Source organism: Sinocyclocheilus anshuiensis, unplaced genomic scaffold (genome assembly GCF_001515605.1).
Source record: "Sinocyclocheilus anshuiensis isolate Anshui unplaced genomic scaffold, SAMN03320099.WGS_v1.1 scaffold1408, whole genome shotgun sequence".
NCBI lineage: Eukaryota > Metazoa > Chordata > Actinopteri > Cypriniformes > Cyprinidae > Sinocyclocheilus > Sinocyclocheilus anshuiensis.
Genome location: NW_015547704.1, coordinates 194,230 through 209,378, shown reverse-complemented (window position 1 = coordinate 209,378; position 15,149 = coordinate 194,230). Strand labels below are relative to the sequence as shown.

Below are 15,149 nucleotides of genomic sequence, written 5' to 3'. Positions count from 1 at the left end.
ATCATAAGGAGTTCTAAAACTGAGTAAGAGTAAATAATGAAAAAACAGTATGAAAGAATTAGTTATGTAAAATAATTTATAAAAGGATTATGCAAAAGTTAATAAATGTTAAATAAGAGTAATACAGAAGAATAATAGTAATTTCAGATAAATGACATATATAACTATGACTTGACCAACTTTCATCCGCCTGTATTTACTCTTCACACTGAGAATCAAGAACAGAGCACTTTGTGAGAAGTTTACAATTCTTCACTTTCATCTGGAAAATCTGCCCCATCTTTACATCAACTCTCTCTCTCTCTCTCTCACTCACACACTTTTGCTTTGTTTAATATCTATTAATGTACAAACCACACACACACACACACACACACGTTAAAACACACAACTGTTCAAGTGTTCAAGAGAGTTCAGTGAGTAGAAAAAAAAAGCGTGAGACTTTACACTGTGTAAAAACAATGGGCTCACGGCCAGCTACTGCACAAGGATGTGAATAGTGTGATTTAATGAGTGAAAACTGCAGCTGAACTCACTATTTTAAAGATACCATTGTCCATTTAACAATGATTATTAGTCTTTCATTAATGCTGAAAGAAAATCATCAGCACGTTTGGCCACCAAATATGATATGGGCTACATTTATATCTATGGAGCAATGATGTTATGTTACAAAATCAAGTCAAGCTTGAGTAAGACGTTATGGCTGTTTTAGTTCTTTCAACCAAGCTGCCTTTCAAAATGTTGTTAATAATCAGTTTTTATTGTGTACTTGAGCAAACTGTGTCTGTATGGAGAACATCCAAAAGTAATGACAATGTGAAAAAGCTTCCTACAGCGTTTCATTGGTACTCTGTGTTTCTCAATCCTGCGGAAGCACAGCACATTCTGTACGTCTGTCTCTTCTGACCCACTCAGCTCAGTTCATAAACGATGATGTGAATCATCTGTGTCTCATCCAGGAGCAGGACTGAAAATGAGAGCCAGAGGGACTAGTTCAGCAAACACTCACCTATCTATGGCGACCAGCCGGTCCTCCGGTAAGGAGAACACGCAGCCCATGATCATAAGAGACACGTCCAAGAATAGAGACAACAGGACAAACAAGTCACAGCGAAGACAAACTGTTAATCACAGCGCATACCAGAAAAACAAGGCACCGCCATAGGTAAAAAAAACACATCTGTCGTACATGCTGATGCCACAAGACAAGAGAACTGACACACAGAGTCCAAAAAGCCTAAAGAGGACCTGAAGGAGAGCTTGAATGTGACTGTATGTGAAGGAGTCGATTCCAGAGGAAAGCAGAGGCTCTTACAGCGTCCCTCCTCCATCAGCAAAGGTCTGCACAAGTATTGACACGGTGAAGCATCATGTCAACAGACAGCCTATATTCCCCACGCTCTCAAACACGTGCACCGGCAACATCTGGACGCCACAAAGCAGGACTCCCACGTGTGAAGCACGCCAAAAAAACTCATGTAAACAAACAGAAACCTCGAGAAAGGTCCTTCATCCTCTCACGATCCCAGAGAAAAAGCCATGCAGACACAGCATGAAACAGAACAATCCTGTAGCCGTAGCAACGGTTTCTTAAATGACAGCGACGCTGGTTTTGAAGGCGGCGAATGACTGCGGTCTGGCCCCTCCCTCCGGAGAGCAGGGTCGCCATGGCAACCACATCTATCATAAAAGGATCCTCCCGTGACAGGCCAGGCAACGAGAGCAGTGAGACAAATTGGAAATGGTTTCCACATGAAAGGGAAGGGAGAGAAGAAAATAGGCTGAACATAATGGAGGGCTTGTGCTGTGCCTCAACTTTCCACGTTTGAGAAAGACTTGGCTGGCCTTGCCAAATACAAACTCCACTGACATGCGGATTTGAAAAGATATATATACTTTCATAAGCACAACTTTAAGTAACATAACAGAGAGTGAGAGAGAGAGTGAGGACATTTGCCATTTCTAACAGCCCAACTCTTGAGACAAAAGAACAACTGAGTGACTGTAAAGGGCAATTTTACTGTGTAGGCGAAACATAACTCCCCTCATCTTTAAAGTAACAGTTCAGCCAAAAATGAAAATTAGCTGAAAATGCTCTCACCCTCAAGTCAGTCAAGACATAAATAGGTTTGTTTTTTCATCAGATTTGGAGAAATGTAGCATTGCATCAGTGTCTCAGCAATGGATGCTCTGCAGTGAATGGGTGCCGTCAGAATGAGAGTCCAAACAGCTGATAAAAACATCACAATAATCCACAGCACTCCAGTCCATCAGTTAACATCTGGAGAAGACAAAAGCTGAAACAAATCCAACATTAAGACGTTTAAAGTTCAAACCTTTGCTTTTGGCTAAAATATGAATCCATAATAACGCTTCCTCCAGTGAAAAAGTGGTCTGGTCTGAATCAGGACAGAAATCAAGCACTGTTTACAAGCCAAAACAGCTCTAAAAAATGTTGATGTAAGAGACAACAGGAGATGGACTTTTTCACTGGAGGGAACGTTATTATGGATTATGGACTTGTATTTTGGCCAGAAGCAACAGTTTGAAGTTAAAAACGTCTTAATGATGGATGTGTTTCAGCTTTTGTCTTCTCCAGATGTTAACTGATGGACTGGAGTGCTGTGGATTATTGTGATGTTGTTATCAGCTGTTTGGACTCTCATTCTGACGGCACCCATTCACTGCAGAGCATCCTTTGGTGATGCAATGCTACATTTCTCCAAATCTGATGAAGAAACAAACTCATTTATGTCTTGGATGGCCTGAAGGCAGTGACATATCTTTTGTTCTGTATTGTGACGTACAACAAAATATCAAATAAGAAAAAAAAAAACATAGGGTGGAGTCTATCCATCGGTTGTTGATTGGATTTTGAGATGTGGACGCTGCACTTAAAACATAAATGCATAAACAATTTTCACTTCATGCTGACTTTAATGTTATAAGTGTTTTATATTGGCCTTGACCTATATTTTTTATAGTCTTGCTTGGAAGCTTTTCTTGGAATCAACACGAAGTCACAGCTGATTGAAACGTGTGGAATTGATCAGCACTTTAACAGCCGACTGCATGCTTCCCTTTCTTCATAAAAACAAAAGAGCTCTTCTGTGTTTCTGATTCAACAAATGGTCAGCTATTCTTTACAGACACACAGACCCAAATTCAATTTCTGCTTTCTTCACTAATTAGAAGACTGTATCTGTGAAGCAGTTGTTACGCAACATCAGGGGCTGAATGAGTGTGGATATCTAGAAGACAATAACAAGCCATTATCAGGCTCGTTACATATTTCACATGTATATGTAGTGAGCTAGGCACAAAACCACACTCTTTTAGATACAGAAAGATTCATTATGGCAGTAAAAGTTTTAAGTAATTATTCAACAGATGTTTTTTTTTTTCATTCAAATTTAAGTCATTTAAGACCGGAATACTCTACACAGCTTTTCAATTCTGAACCGATATTTAAAAAACTATGCATCCTATACCAACATTATATTTTCCGACACATATTTCATGATTTAAAGGGGAGCTCACAAGCCTACTGAATGTATATGCATGAAACTCCAGAGACTGACCACTTTTTTATTCAACGCAAGAAAAGAATACAAACAATATATCACATTAAAAAGCAGTCATGTTCAAACTAAGTTTAATTTACTTGTCAAAACTGGTGACCATTCATTGAAAATAATGCAGGTGGAAATTTGACTTTGATGAAGGTCTATTAGTTTGCATTTACACTCTGAGACTTAATGCACAGATCCATCCATGCCTGTGATTGAATACAAGTTATTTATTTATTTTTAGAGATGCTCAATAAATGTAAGAGATTGAAGAATTAATTACTAATTGTTATGTTATATTTGTTGCTTGAGTGGATATATTACATGCAATTTGATTTTGCATCTTGTAAATACAAATTAATACTGCGGTAAAAAGGGTGCTGTACTTTCCTATTCTGATCGTTTGAGAAGCATAATTATATGCTATAGGGCAGAGCTGCACGATTAATCCTTAAAGAATCTCGATTCAAACACCCATGCAATCTTATTCATAAATAACAACGATCTTTATTAACTCTTTGACATGCACAGTCACAAAATTCAAATGTACGATGTGGAAAATTCACATCAGTGGCAATCCCTTTGACTCGAAATGCTCTTTTTGACCATACAGAATGTTGTATGTTATAATAAATAATCACAGAAATACTAGAAAAAAAGTGTCGAGTTTAGATTTAAACACTGCTGTCTGTGTATTTGTGCTGCTTTCGCTTTGACACATCTAATGTAGAAAACAACGGTTTGTATCTGGTGTAGACAGTGTTAATCTGACCGAAAACGTATGGAAAAAATGAGTGTGAAAAGAAAAGTAGACACTGAAACAAGTCCACAAATAAAGTCAAGTGTTGTTTATGCACGTCGACCGTGACGGTCTGTAAAACTGATAGCATCAAACACCATTTCAGTGCATGCTTCAAAACATACCTAACCAGCATATGCTGTTTTTTTCAGCAGCTTTAACTGCAATTATCCAGAACATTCAGTGCTGCAAACAGAAGTTGCTTCTCTCGCTGAATGGTGGCTAGATGTCAATTAATACAGCATTGTTAATGCTGAACTGCTGATAGATCAAAAAGTGAATCTGCAGTTGGGGAAAGTGAAGGGAGGAGATCCAGTGTGGACACGAGTAGGAACTAGAGCTGTTTGAACAAAAACACGTCTTGAGAGTCCAAAAGCATTCACTGTGTGAATACAGAGTGTCCTTATAGACCAATTTGGAGTAGACGTCACAGTTACATCACTTGCAGCTGCACACACATTGTGGTGGCAGAAAAACACTGGGAACAAGTGGAGGTTAATGAGTGAAATCCATGGAGTAAAAGAAAAAATCGGAATGCAAATCATTTTTATAGAATACTGTCGTCAAAGACGCCATTTGACGCTAAACGCAGATGTTTAAACGGACAAACTATGGATGAAACCTGCTTTGATTACCCTACTTTTATACATAATACATAATATTCACATATGCAGTTCATAGGGGACATATTGTATTAGCCTTACAGTTACAGCATGAAATCCTATGTAAACCTATAACATTGTACATAACATTTACCGATTTTATCTCACAGTTCTGACTTTTTTCTCGCAAATGCAAGTTTATATCTCCTAGTTGGACTTTATAACTTGAGTTAACTCAACAATTGCGAGTTTGTCAATTCTGAGGGGGAAAAAAAGCCAGAAGTGTGGGATTATAAACTCATGATTCTGAGCCGAGGGGAAAAGAGAGAATGACGAGGTGGTTTTTCTTATCAGAATTGTGAGATATAATCTCGGAAGTGCGAGAAAAAAAAGTCAGAATTTTGAAATATAAACTTAAATGACCTTTTTTTTTATTCTTTTATGCTTCCATAGACTGCAACTTTAAAACAGTCATTTTCTGCCACCAGATAGGCTCCGCCCACAAAAAACATCATCACTGTTTGCAAACACTGAAATTGGTCTATAATTCAAGTTATGAAAGCAAAAATACCCCTGTATGGGATTTTGTTTTGATTTTATTTATATGATACAGCAATATCACACAAGCAAAGAGTGCCGTTTTCCTGAGTATGTGAGCGCAATCGCAAATGTTGTACTGAATTTATACAACAGCTCAACAAACGAAGTTAATATCGAGTGAGTCACATTTTAGACACATTTGGTCTGTATTTTCAGTTTCGTCAATGAAAAGAGCTCCAAACAAAGCCGGAGCAGAACTCAGAACTCAGTTTGATTCCCGACTGAATCTGTTTTTGAACAAATCATTTGAGTCAGTGACTCAATGATCCATTCATAGACACTTGCTTGCTTCACTTCTAAATGAACCAGCCATTTTGAACAAATCGTTTGAATAAATGATTCGACGAATCTCTCATTAAGACAGGGACTTGCCGCCAACTAGTACTACCGTATAACGGTGCAAGACAAATATATCATGTACCCTTTTAATTTGTGTTTTTGATTTATAAACAGCTTTTTTTCCCCATCAATGACACACAGAAATGCTTTGCAGAAATACAAAGGTCTGAATGAAATAAAAATTTTCAAGGTTTGCAACTATTCAGTTTCCATGTTTCATAGAGAATTATTATTTACTGAAACATTTATGGAATTGTGTAAAAACAATCGTCAGGCCGTTGGCGCCCTCTGCAGGCCTTTGTTGTAATGCGTAATGTACATTAGCTCTATTCTTTATAATACATTATGTATTTTAACAGTTTTGTTCAATAAAACCCATATGATTTCTTGCTTTTGATACTTTATTTTAACTAATTATTATTGCCTCATTGCTATTATATATGTATTTAAGTAATTTTAAAGGCTATTTTCACTTACATCTATTTTTATTACCACAAAAACATTAATTATAATTATAGGAAGCATCTCCAATTAATTGATTTTATAAAAAAAAAAGAAATAAATAATCTTTTTTTTTTTTCAGAAATACTGCACATTTACATTTTTCTCCTAAATAAATTCTAGTAAATAACATTTCTGGTAAATACTCCTTTAAAAAGTGTTTTTTGATTATAACTGTATTATTAGTAGACTATAACACGTGGACATGTTGTCGTTCTTACACTATAACACTGAACTCTGATTTCAGTGATTTGGACTCTGAGATGAACACTTGCTTCTGGCACTCTATGTTGCACTTTACTTTTGCTTTAAAAAAAGGATTTCATAGAAATGTGGATTTCATTTGGTTTAATAAAATATAGTTTAATAAAATATTCTTAAGCGAAATTGTTGTTTTTTTGTGGGAAATTAATCGTTAAGATTAATCGATTAATTAGTCAATAGATTAATCGAAATAAAATTAGTCGTTAGTTAGTCATTAGCCCTATTCTCAACTCTACTGCCATTTGTCTCTGAAGCCAGGTGATGCATGCGAGAGAAATAAATGAAACAAAACTTATCCTTCAGCCATGATGACGCTCTACAGTTTATCATCCCACTAACAGCTCTGTCTGGCATTGAGTAAGACCTTTGCCAATGACACTATTCAAGGCTATAAGCAAGCAATAAACATACGCTGCAACTCCAGCGTCAGCAGGACGAAGAAAACACTAATTGTTTCCAGAAGGACTGAAGCATTTATGATGATGATGCTGCTGACCTTGCAGCTGTCAATTAAATTTATTCTCAGCTGAGAAACACTTCTATTTCTCAGGTTATATACTTATATTTCTCAAGAAATTATATTTTGAGTCAAGAAAATGAAGCCTATTTAAAGCCTTTTTTCCCAGAGAAATTAAACACATTTCTCCTAAAGTGTAAAACCAAAGTTTCCAAGTGATAATTTACCCAAACTGCAAAACTACCGAGCGACACGACACAAAAACAGAAGATATTTGTTTTTCATGTCCTGGACTTTAGATAAATCCCATTTATTTTATGGCGGGCAACCAACTTTTATTATTATTGTGAGAGTGACAGTAAAACCAAAGTTTCCAAGTGATAATTTACCCAAACTGCAAAACTACCGAGCGACACGACACAAAAACAGAAGATATTTGTATTCAAACAGGAGATATTTGTTTTTCATGTCCTGGACTTTAGATAAATCCCATTTATTTTATGGCGGGCAACCAAATTTTATTATTATTGTGAGAGTGACAGCGATTAAAAATTATAATAAAAAGTACACTGTCTGAACACACTGTTTTTCGCATAAATTATTTGGTGCAACAACACATACTATCATGGTGTATGCTTCAGAACTTAAATTAAAATTCTCATTACAGTCGATTTAGACAAAAAAAATAAAAATAATAATTCCTACAATAAATTGCAATGACCCAGCAATTTATGCACAGTTTGATTCACACATGACACAATGAAAAAAAAGCTAAAAAGTTAATGTTTTTCCAATTTTACACCTCATTCATGAGAAGCGATACAGGACCGGTTTTGAGGGACTTACACAGACTCTAGTTTTTTAAACTCCGGGATGGGCTCGACTTTTTTGCGGAATATGAGCCAGTAGACGAGCAGGCCAGCGATGAGAGAGAAGAGGAAGATGTCCAGGTTACTGAAGAAGGGCTCGTCCTCGTCCATCAGCTCCGGTGTGTCTGCCATCGTTACGAGGAGCGCCGCTGCGAGAGAGGAAACAGCTCGCAGAATTAGCAGCTGACATTATGATGTAACGTTGCGATTTTCTAAAAAAGGACATTTTTGCAAACATCGCATGTCTGATCCATGTACATGGATGTAATTTAGTAAGGGGAATTTGATCTAAAGTAAAGAAAAACTAATACATAAAAACCAAAGTATGCACTAGATTTGACAAAATATCACAATTTTCATGTAGGAACTGTTGTCGTCAAGTAAGTTTCATTTATAATGACCCTCTTTTTAACCCTTGTGCTGAAAATCCATTGCCTAATTTAGTGTTCCTGGTAAAAAACGAAAAACTGCTTATAAATCTCTCATTATGGTAAATTAATCACCTTGTATATTAATCTTAAACTTGCTTTCTTTTAATTAGAGCACAGGTTTTGTATTTTTGCAAAAGACTGATTGCAGGCCTCGTTAATCTGAGTTTTTGAGTGAAAGACGCATTATTTGTGGATAATTTTGCCAATATTCACCCAAAAAACTGAGGTGCATAAGCTCAGATCAATGAGAACTAGTCAGCTTCGAAACTGTGCTGACTGAAAGAAAACAAGTTCATAAAAAGACTGAATCCAATAGTTATTAATAATATGAGTGATAACAAGAAATTTATAAGCAATTTTTGTAGGCCAATAATTCTTGGGGAAAAAAAAAAATCTCAAAATTGCAAAAAATATATATTTAAGTTATTATACCCTGTATTTGTTGTTATTATGTATATAAATAATTAAACCCTGTGTGAGCAAAGTCTTAGTTTTAGTCCAATGCAATAACATCAACTAGCATTTTTGGGAAAAGGTCAAAATGACCAGTCTAAACTTTCATACTGGTACTGTCCCTCATAATCAGTATAACCGATATGCGCAAAACATATCCTCTCTGGTTGCAAACATCATTATTTACATTACACTCTAATCACTGGATCACGATTCATCCAAAGAGAAACTCTTTAACAAAAGCTTATTGTGAACATTCTATTAAATGTTATTTAAAGGGACAGTAACCAAACAAACAGCTGATGGTAGCCATTGATTTCCACTGTAGGGAAAATAATACTATGAAAGTCAATGGCTACCAGAAACTGTTCAAAATATCTTCTTTTGTGTTCAACAGAAGAAAGAAACTTCATTTTTGAGTGAACTAGGCCTTTCAAAGTCAAAACAAACTAACCTAAATAAGCCGGTCCAGCTATGAAATTTACATCCAACCTTTTTTTTTTTATCACCCAATGGCAAACAGCACTACTATTATCTCACAGCTTTGCTTACAAGCAATGCCATGTTCAGGCTCCAAAGTCCATGTCTCCACCATAGCAACCCATCAGTGCAGTAATAAGTGCCCCTGAGACACAGTAACAACCAGTGTGAACTCAATTAAAGGACTGTCTAATACACTAACATGGTCTGAAGAAACACACCAGTATACTGTTGTGACATTGCAAATAGAGCCGCTCAGTCATGATGTCAATTTGTAGGCCAGTCAAGAAGGATAATTCGCCATGCTTACCGCAGGGATTTCCTATGACCTTTTTTAAAAAAGCAGCTTTTGTTTTATGAGTAAAATATGTCTGTGCTAACATTACTCGAACAGACTTACATGCTTTGTTCTACAACAGAAATTACATTATTTTCAAAACGCGAGTTGCTGAAGGACTACAATGATTGTCAGATTCATCAAGCACATAAACGCTAAATGCGGTAGTTGTTTGTTTCATCGTGGGAACAGATTTGGAGATATGTAGCATTGCATCACTTGTTCACCAATGGATGCTCTGCAGCGAATGGGTGCCGTCAGAATGAGAGTCTGATAAAAACATCACAATAATCCACAAGTAACCCACAGCACTCCAGTCCATCAGTTAATGTCTTGAGAAGAGAAAAGATGTGTGCTTGAAAGAAACAAATCCACCATTGCACAACTTTTTTCAGTCTAGGAAGTTATTATGGATTCATATTTTGGTTTGAAGTTAAAAACTGATGGATTTGTTTCTTACAAACATGCAGCTTTTGGCATCTCAAGAATTAACTGATGGACTGGAGTGCAGGTGTGGATTATTGTGATGTTTTTATCAGCTGTTTGGACTCTCATTCTGACGGCACCCATTCACTGCAGAGCATCCATTGCTGAGACACTGATGCAATGCTACATTTCTCCAAACCTGATGAAGAAACAAACTCAACTACGTCTTGGATGGCCCGAGGGTGAGGACATTTTCAATTCAATTAAATCTTTTTCTTTCATTCTGAACATCTAAAAGAAATCCCAGTGGGAGCCCATTGCTCAAAAATGCTCATTCTCCTCCAGATGTCAGGATTACAAACAGAGGAGCTCCTTTGAGGAAAAGCGAATCCAGCGAAATTAATATGAGATGACTGGCTATATTTCACGCTTCCATCATGAAAATTAAAAATCGGGAACCATGCATTTGACAAATACATCAGAGCACGTGTTTGAGAAATCTGCATGCTCAGCATCAGACAGAGACCATGACCCAGCTCAAAATTACAATATCACAGTTACCATGTCACAGCAGAGCAACCCACTCATTGTGATAGAAATAAAGAGTTAACTACTAATGATCTCTAGAAAAAAAAGTGCAGTGCACCAGACCATCTTTGCAAGCTACTGTTGTACAAAACTGAAATCCAACTCAGTTTAAGGTTTTCATAACAGACTGCACACCTAAGTATTTTAGTATATTAAGGGCCATTGAGATCCGCACACATTTTTTTTTTGCACTTAAAAACAAGAAATTCAACAGTGAACATGTAAATCCATGCATAAGCCAAATTATTAACACTTAGTCCGTGAATAGCTACTTTCTACAAACTCAAAAATATAGAACACACCACAGATTATATTAATTCATTTAATTTGCCAGTGTAAAAAAAAGAAAAAGTGAATTATAATTAGGAAATCAGTATGCATATTCTAAAATGTTGAGCAAACGTGGGAACTCTAAACTATAGAATAAACTCTCAGAAGAAACAAATGATATGAGCAGTGTGAGGTCTATGTGTTTACATAGTTCTATAAAACCGAAGAACAAAGTGAGGACTAAAGATGCATTACTTATCCGCCGCAAATCATTTTTTGCAAAAGATCTAATCAACTTAAGCTGACTGCTATGCTGATGCCAACTCTATAAGATAGTTTTAAAACATGAGTTTGAGAAGAGCCCTTACCTGCTCACTTTGAGCGCTGCCCGACAAGCGCCTCCCGAGATGCGGAACTCTCCGTCATTCACGCGCGACCCGTCCATTCCGCCGAGGGGGGGACGCGTGCAGTATTTGTGAATTTATGCCTATTTACGTGGGTAAACACTGTCATATGTGTCTGTAGTGTTTTTTAATCACTGTTTTATATATGTAGTAGTGTGTCCTCATTTCGCGTTGTGGTAGTTTAATGTCGAGTAAGGTTTACATCACTTTAACCCCCCCCGGTAATGCAGTAGACGCTTCGAATGGAAGGTTTTGTAATGCTGAATATGCAACGTCAAATCATCCATTTCAAAGTGCAGCGGGTAAAGGGTGAGGGTTATGCAATCGTTTGGATGGCACAACGTGTCTTCACGTCCCTGTAGACCAGGGGTGCCCAAACTCGGTCCTGGAGGGCCGGTGTCCTGCAGAGTTTAGCTCCAACTTGCCTCAACACACCTGCGTCTTCTTCTTCTTGTTCTTTTAGGATTTAATGGCGGTTGGCAAACCAACTTAAAAGGTGCATTCCCGCCACCTACTGGAAAGGAGTGTGAAGCGCACAATGAATAGCAACTTTAGAAACAAGAGCTATCTTACCAAAAAAACAAAAAAAAAAACAAAACCTTTTAACCAAGACCGGTATCCTACATCCTATTAATCAATCCTGTTTCCTTTAAATAAATAACTAATTCGCGATATATTCCTGATTGCATAGATCCATCGCCTAACAAAACATAGAGTGACAGGAGCAAAACTCTGCAGGACACCGGCCCTCCAGGACCGAGTTTGGGCACCCCTGCTGTAGACTTTCCTCGGTCGTTTAGGAGTCTAGGTTGCAAAAATATAACAAGGTGAAACAAAATGTTTTCTTATAAATTCCCAACAAGGTTAATATCTCATCTAAACACTCTGTTATATATTATGTCACAAAATTAGAAAATTATAATAGTTATTTTTGTTTGTTTAATTGCATATGTGAAGTCTGATGTGTACACGCCCACTTGTTTCCAAAAAAGCCAACTATGTGCTTGAATGCTTGACTTTTTTTTTTTTAATTAAACACTTTGTGTTTATTTTTGTTATTAGTCAACTTAATTGAGTAAAGAACTGCTGATCAAACTGAACAAATACGGATTAAAGTTTTAAAGGGATAGTTCACCCAAAAATGAAAATGTGATGTTTATTCTACTGAAGAAACAAAGTCATCTACATCTTGGATGCCCTGGGGTTAAGCAGATAAACATCACATTTTCATTTTTGGGTGAACTATCCCTTTAAAGACGTCTATCAGATGTTTGTACACAGCAGATGCGCTGTGTGACTCCAATCCTCCAGGAGGCGCTGCGGCGGCGAGTCGCGGTTAATGAGAGACGGGAAGAAGCGCATCGAGAACCCGAAGACCGTCAAACATGTCGATATTCACTCCTACTAACCAGATCAGGCTGACTAATGTCGCCGTGGTGCGGATGAAGAAAGGAGGGAAGAGGTTTGAAATAGCCTGCTACAAGAACAAAGTGATGAGTTGGAGATCTGGAGCGTGAGTGTCGTGCTCATTATATAATGTCTTTGTGTTCGTGTTGTGTTGATTCTGTCGTGACAGCCTTACACGTGTTACATAAGCGTTATAACACTGAGGATTTTTCATTGCGTGTCTTTGCTGGTTTATGCTAATACTAGTGTTACATTGTCAAGTTCAATGTAAATTGAAGAGCTTTCAGCGATCAAACCGAACAGAGTGTTTCAAAACAACACTGACTTTGAATATAATAATAATAGTAAATTACATGAATGATAAAAAGTATTTTTACATTATTAGTATCTCTAATTATACAAATAATGATGGCAGAAATATATTACTATTGTAATAATACAGTTGAACTGTACAATAAATATGAGTTTTTGATTATTATAATAGTAATGTTTAGTTCACCCAAAAATGAAAATTAGCTCAGGCCATCCAAGATCAGGATGAGTTTGTTTCTTCATCAGGTTTGGAGAAATGTAGCATTGCATCAGTGTCTCAGCAATGGATGCTCTGCAGTGAATGGGTGCCGTCAGAATGAGAGTCCAAACAGCTGATAAAAACATCACAAGTAATCCACAGCACTCCAGTCCATCAGGTAACATCTGGAGAAGACAAAAGCTGAAACAAATCCAACATTAAGAGGTTTTAACTTCAAACCATCAATTCAGGCTAAAATATGAATCCATAATAACTCTTCCTCCAGTGAAAAAGTGGTCTGGGCTGAATCAGGAGAGAAATCTGCACAGATCAAGCAGCGTTTAAACCGCTCTAAACAAATATGTGGCTGGATTTTTTATGTGAGAGACAACAGCAGATGCACTTTTTCACTGGAGGAAGCGTTATCATGGATTATTAACTTGTAATTTAACCAAAAGCGACAGTTTGAAGTTAAAAACGTCTTAATGCTGGATTAGTTTCAGCTTTTGTCTTCTCTAGATGTTAACTGATGGACTGGAGTGCTGTGGATTACTTGTGATGTTTTTATCAGCTCTCATTCTGACGGCACCCATTCACTGCAGAGCATCCATTGCTGAGACACTGATGCAATGCTACATTTCTCCAAACCTGATGAAGAAACAAACTCATCCTAATCTTGGATGGCCTGAGGGTGAGGACATTTTCAGCAAATGTTCATTTTCTGAAAACTATTCCTTTACAGTATAATGTCATATAATGGAAATTTCCACAACCATTTTCTAAGACAATTTGTCATTTTCTTAAGTGACATTAATGTAATGTTCACAAATCAACTGTACTGTTGTTGTTGTTATAGGGAGAAGGATCTTGATGAAGTCCTGCAAACAAACACAGTGTTTGTCAATGTGTCTAAGGGTCAAGTGGCAAAGAAAGACGACCTGTCAAGCGCTTTCAGCACAGACGACGTGACAGAAGTATGCAAACAGGTCAGTTTGCTGTTGCGTACAGCTGATTTATGGTCTGATCTGTCCTGACTGTGTGCATCATAAGAAGACTGTTTAATACAAATCCTTAAGTGTTTCTACATAATTGGGTAGTTTTCATTTATGTGCAGATTTTAGCTAAAGGAGAGCTACAGGTGTCAGACAAGGAGCGACAGAGTCAGCTGGAGCAGATGTTTCGAGACATCGCAACTATTGTGGCAGAAAAATGTGTGAATCCCGAGACCAAGCGGCCCTATACAGTGATCCTCATCGAGAGAGCCATGAAGGACATTCACTTCTCTGTGAAGGCCAACAAAAGCACTAAACAGCAGGTGAGCAGAGCCGGATCGTGTGAGGATCTCACGGTCGCTGACGAGGTCTCTGTGGTTAATGCTAGCGTCTGCCCGTCTCTGCAGGCTCTCGAGGTCATCAAGCAGCTGAAGCAGTCCATTCAGATTCAGAGAGCTCACATGCGGCTGCGCTTCGTGCTGCCGGCCAAAGACGGGAAGAGACTGAAGCAGAAGCTCAGGCCCTTAATAAAGACCGTTGAGAACGAGGAGTTTGATGATCAGCTGGAGATGGTGAGAGTCTTCAGGGGCAATTTATTCATCAGCTCATTCATTCAGATATGTCACCCTGGACCACAGAATCAGTCTTAAGTGTCAATTTTTCAAAATTGAGATTTATACATCATCTGACAGCTGAATGAATAGTTGTTAGGATAGGACAATATTTGGTCGAGATACAACTATTTGAAAATCTGGAATCTGAGGGTGTAAAAAAATCTAAATATTGAGAAAATCATCTTTAAAGTTGTCCAAATGAAGTTCTTAGCAATGCATATTACTAATCAAAT

General features: G+C 37.4%; 2 protein-coding genes across 2 annotated transcripts in view; one reads left to right on the top strand and one right to left on the bottom strand.

Moving 5' to 3' along the window:
* porb (P450 (cytochrome) oxidoreductase b) overlaps positions 1-11,625 on the bottom strand; it is a 38,277-nt gene extending 26,652 nt beyond the window's left edge. Inside the window, exons 1-2 of the mRNA XM_016506783.1 lie at positions 11,357-11,625; positions 7,981-8,152 (exon numbers count right to left, since the gene is read on the bottom strand). Of these exons, the coding sequence (XP_016362269.1) occupies positions 7,981-8,135 (155 nt within the window). The 5' untranslated portion in view covers positions 8,136-8,152; positions 11,357-11,625. The remainder of the gene's footprint in view (positions 1-7,980; positions 8,153-11,356) is intronic.
* Positions 11,626-12,702: 1,077 nt separating this feature from the next.
* Positions 12,703-15,149, top strand: part of sbds (SBDS ribosome maturation factor) — a 3,409-nt gene continuing 962 nt past the window's right edge. The window contains exons 1-4 of the mRNA XM_016506769.1: positions 12,703-12,905; positions 14,167-14,296; positions 14,425-14,625; positions 14,710-14,874. Of these exons, the coding sequence (XP_016362255.1) occupies positions 12,778-12,905; positions 14,167-14,296; positions 14,425-14,625; positions 14,710-14,874 (624 nt within the window). The 5' untranslated portion in view covers positions 12,703-12,777. The remainder of the gene's footprint in view (positions 12,906-14,166; positions 14,297-14,424; positions 14,626-14,709; positions 14,875-15,149) is intronic.